At 42.2% G+C, this 5,000-nt stretch overlaps 1 protein-coding gene across 1 annotated transcript; it reads left to right on the plus strand.

The window, feature by feature from the left end:
* Nucleotides 1-85: 85 nt before the first annotated feature.
* Nucleotides 86-1,499, plus strand: LOC145643292 (RING finger protein 11-like). The gene is made up of 3 exons (XM_081709065.1): nucleotides 86-100; nucleotides 768-937; nucleotides 1,287-1,499. The coding sequence occupies exons 1-3, from the start codon at nucleotides 86-88 to the stop codon at nucleotides 1,456-1,458; spliced, it is 357 nt and encodes a 118-aa protein (XP_081565191.1). The 3' UTR covers nucleotides 1,459-1,499.
* The last annotated feature ends 3,501 nt before the right edge of the window (nucleotides 1,500-5,000 follow it).

A 5,000-nucleotide genomic window follows, 5' to 3' on the forward strand; every position in this document is an offset into this window, starting at 1 on the left:
GGTCTGTGTGTGTGTGGAGAGTGGGTGCTGTGTGGCCAGTGTTGGCCACATACAAGTGTCTCTCACAGCTTGTGATGACGACATCATGGTTTGTGGCCCGGTGAGCTCAGGCAGCGCCGAAAACGGAGAAATTGGCAGCCACTGCTCTGTCATTACTTTGGGCTTCAGCTCATTTAGAGTCACAGACCACTGCTGCTCACTTCTGATTTCGTTTCCCAACTGACCAGCATCGTGTGTTTAGACTTCTGCAGTAAAGAAAAGACGCCACTTCTAAAGACTCTCCTGTGGGAAACATTTCACTCGTTGGTCATAGACAAAAGGTCAGGCAACAGAATATTTATGTCTAGTGATGTGGCTCCGTTGGTTGTAAGGGATAAAAGGATAACATATGTTAATGTCTTGCCCTTATAGCGTTGGTCTAAGCACTATCACCTGTTTTCCCACTGGTTCTCCTAGGGAATGCATACGAAGCATCTGTTTGACTAGAACCACCTACCTCCCTACCCCCATATATGCATGAAACAAAGTTTCGATGAAATATTGCCCCCTAGTGGAGCATAATTCATATTTCCCACTTGCAATATGATAACGCTTACTAATAACTATAGTCCACTTCATTATTAAAACGCAATTTCTCATCTAGCTTGGTTACTCACTTTCCCATATTGGTTTACAGTCAGACGCCCAATTCCTTCATTTGAATCTTGTTAAGGAGGTGGAGACGTGCAAGCTCATATTTTGTTGTGCATGCGTGTGTGTTTATGTAGGAGCAGATTCATGTTCCCGTGTACCACCCCACTCCGAGTCAGACCCGGTTGGCGACACAGCTGACGGAGGAGGAGCAGGTGCGTATCGCCCAGAGGATCGGCCTCATCCAGCACCTGCCCAAGGGAGTGTTTGACCCCGGCAGTGACGGCACCGAGAAGAAGATACGAGAGTGAGCAGCCTAACTAACATCCTTCTGCCCGACGCTACTTTTTTTCCCCTAAATAAATGAAATGGCTATGTCGTTAATATATTTTTAGCCATATCTATTTTGTCCAAAATTAGAAAGGGACCAAGGTATTAGGAAAAATACGCCCTTTTGTATTTCAGAATTTTTACCTAAATGTTAGAAGTTCTCAGAGATTTACACACAACTTCTTTCTGGGCTAAAACCTGCAGAATAACCAGATAATAATATGCAGGCATGTGTCAGCTTTGCAGTGTATTTTTTCAAAGTAAGACCAGCAGCAGCCCAGCAGTGCTGTGAAGTGCTGCTCTCACAGTGCTGTCTCCCTGTGCAGGTGTGTGATCTGCATGCTGGATTTCGTGTACGGCGACCCAATCCGCTTCCTGCCCTGCATGCACATCTACCACATGGACTGCATCGACGACTGGCTCATGCGCTCCTTCACCTGCCCCTCCTGCATGGAGCCCGTGGATGCTGCTCTGCTCTCATCCTACGAAACCAACTGAACACTGGCTGTACTAATCCTTGTCTCTCATATATATATATATATATATATATATATATATATATACTATATATATATATATATATCTATATATATATATATATATATATATATATATATATATATATATATATATATATATATATCTCACACACACACACACACAGAGTTCCTGGACAGGGCAGGTGGAAGGTGGTTCCCATGGCATCATGGGACACTGGAGGACCTGAGATGCTTTCCTGGGTTGTCCTGCTGGACAGGGAACCTGCAGGAGCCACACGAGTGGCTACATCATGTGACTTTTCAACAATGTCCTGACTCCCAACAATGTCTCATCATTCTGCTGTGGCACCTCTTACACTGGAAGGCATCAAACAGTAGAAAAATGTACAAAAAAAGACTATGGGGAAAATGCAATTTGGCTTGTTCTCCTCCCAATCGCTGTAATGCAGTGGGGAGAGGGGCTCACTCTCTTCTTTTCTCTCACACATTTTTGTGTGTCTCTGTGTTCCTCTGTCATTCTCTCTCTGTCTCGCACTATCTCTCTTTCCATGTCTGTTAAGGGCTCGTTTGTTTTTCACCTGAGATGATGAAACGCGCTTGCACACTAATTACACATGTTGAAATTTGCACTTCTTAAAGACATCTCTTCCCATGGGGCCCTGTACATGGAGGGTTGTGTGCATATCCTGAAACGTGTTCCATTCCACTCTGTGTTTGTTGGAGCACCTTCTCCTTTCCATATTGGTCATGACTAACAAACCTAAATGCCACCTAGCAGCCTGAAACATACTGTTTTCTATGGATTTAGGAGTTATCTTACCACGAATAGTGCAGTTTCTGAGTAGACACTGACACCGCTTTTGGTGTTTTGGCTCAGTACTCTGGCACTGTGGATTTAAAATCAAAGCATGCTCCTAGAGTACAGACTGCCAGCGCTTCTGTTATTTTTACATCTATAGGAATAACAATAATATATTTACTCAACATCCTCCTCTATCCCAGGGTCAGAAGTCAGCTATCTGCTCAGCTGTTCAGTGGCAGACTTTGCGATACACCATGCTTTCTTCATGCACTAATGAAGGGTCTAGGTTTGATTCTAGATGTGGCATGTGCAGCTGAAGTCTGCTCCTTCTCGTCCGTAAAGATATGGGAATGTTACTAAAGAGCATCACCGGAGCTCAAACCCGGGCTTGATCAGAGACATGGCAGGACCATCAGGGCTGGATTCCTGGATAGGGCGAAAGCCTTATCTTTTAAGGTGATTCAGCATTTTTTATCTAGGGTTAGGACTGGGCTGTAGGTGTGTCAGAACGGGCTGTTTTGGTCTCTTGCTGAGCCATAGCATAACAACTGGCAGACAATCAAAAACTGGTGGAGAACCAGCCCAAGAGTGCTGGAAATGAGGAAAGACAGAAGAGGACCACTTTCCATATACAGTCATAGACACCAAGATGATCCTCTGTAAGAGTGATCGCCAGCTGTGGTAGCAGGGTGAATTAATTGCACAGAAACAGCATAACTGCTCACATCCAATCAAATAGCTTCAACGTCTCATGGTGGAGATTCACCTTGCGTTACAGCAACTGCGGAGTTTCAGTGCCCCCAAAGATGGGATATTCTTGACTGGCCAAGTCAACGACCCAGTCACCTGACCTCAATTCAATTTAGCCTGCATTTCATTTTGAAAAGCCTCCAACATGAGCAGGCAGGGAAAATGGGCCATGCAAGATTCTGAGGGCCTGGTCATGTTTATGGCTCATAGACTACAGGCAGTTATGAAGTGCATAAAATTTGCACCCATGTATTTAAACATTTTGCTAAACATTTATTAATTTATCTGATTGCTTTTCCCTCAAATGGGAGGGGAAAAGAGGTCTAATTGCTCTATTCAGCCAATACAGATATAAATACCCTGTAAATTATGTGCTTTATGTTCATAAAAATCATATACGCTAAACATAGATTTAATGTGCTGGACTGCATAACCAAAACAAGAAATACTGTCACTGTGCATTTCCCAGGCTGTTCCAGCAGATTGGTTTTCTGATTAGGTTGGCTTTGGAGTGCTCTTACCAGTACACAACCTTTGAGATTTCTGGAGAAGAACTTTCGACTTCCCACTCTGCTGAAATATCAGCTTGTCGCTCAGTTATTGTGTCTCGTTTTCTTGGCTTTGAAGTTGTGTATTCTTTATCTGTATATTTTTACAAATATAATTTCCCCCCCCATTGTAGTGAAGACCATAGTGCTGGAGCTTTCACATTGCCACAGTCGAACAAAAACATTGCACACTGATGGTTTCTTTGGTTGTAACCAATTTAAAGGTGCAATATTAGACTCTGTGGTTTGCGTTAAAGGTGAATGAATGACCCTTCGTAAAAAATACACATAAATGTGAATGATTACACCATTCACCTTGGGTCACTTTGGTTTGCATAGTATTGTTTTTTGTTTTGTCTGTGCATATGTGTGATTTTAATTCATGTACTGTTTATTTACTTGTCCTTATTGTGCATATACTAGATTGTTTTGTGGCTGTAATTTATATTTTAAAAACAAATCTCATGCTTAATTTTAGAGGAAATTCATCAAGCAATGACCATACAGAGAAATGTGCAAGTATGTGTCTGACTTTTGGAAGCAGCCGACATTGAGGTTAAAGTCGGTTCAATTCACTGGCATGGCTCCTGCTTAGACAGCAAAAGTAAGCATTTGTCCTTTTGCAATGTCTCTGTACCATCTCATCTATTTCTCCTTTTCTCTCTGTCTTTAAACATAAATGTAAAAAGTAGAGGCATGAAGGTGCCACTGCATGAACTAAAACCTGAGTGACATGGATTAGCAGCTTACCAGTGCGTTTGATTGTCTGGAACATTCCTAGGTACCCTTTGCCCAAGAGCCTCACTATTCTAATTGATACAGAGGCACAAATGAACATAGATGTTGCTCTATTTTTCTAACTCCTGTGTCGTCAGTTCTATAAAAGGAAAATGGTGATCTTCATGACTAAAGGAAGTGGAAACTTGGTGCTGGTTTTGTGCGCTGTTTCTGTGCTCTTGGTATTTCATCATGTGTTGTTCTTCTAGCCATCACCCTGTTATCAACCACATTTCCAGACGTACACAAATGTAAGAAAAACTGAAACAGGGACGCGGCTGCTATTAAAGTGAAGAGTTTTTTATTTGTGTGTGGACTATTTTTGGGGGTAGAATAAGCATATGCACATGGAGGGTTTATAGTCATGACATGGGATTCATCGTCAACCCTGCTGGCCTTCATAAGTGGCCTGCTACCTGTAGCTAGGTTAAGTAAACATAACTTTATCTTGTTGCTTTTGATGTAGAAAATTCCTAACTGAGTCTTCTTACCCAAGCCGGATTCATTTGTCAAGAGCCCTGGTATAATATGATTTTAACTGCTGAGCTGACTTATTTTGCATAGAAAATGCTCCATTGCTACCACAGTTAAACTTTTGTTTAACAAGAGAGGGCAGAGTTACTTTGTCCTCCATAATCTCAGACATTAATACTGGGAAGGCTT

Source organism: Electrophorus electricus, unplaced genomic scaffold, assembly GCF_041902795.1.
Source record: "Electrophorus electricus isolate QZ-2024a unplaced genomic scaffold, ASM4190279v1 Scaffold283, whole genome shotgun sequence".
Classification (NCBI taxonomy): Eukaryota; Metazoa; Chordata; class Actinopteri; order Gymnotiformes; family Gymnotidae; genus Electrophorus; species Electrophorus electricus.

What these genes read in the sequence shown, in the direction of transcription:
- LOC145643292 (XM_081709065.1), top strand. An exon ending in ACCGAGAAGAAGATACGAGA is followed by an intron (nt 938 to 1,286) that starts GTGAGCAGCCTA and finishes CTCCCTGTGCAG; the next exon opens with GTGTGTGATCTGCATGCTGG.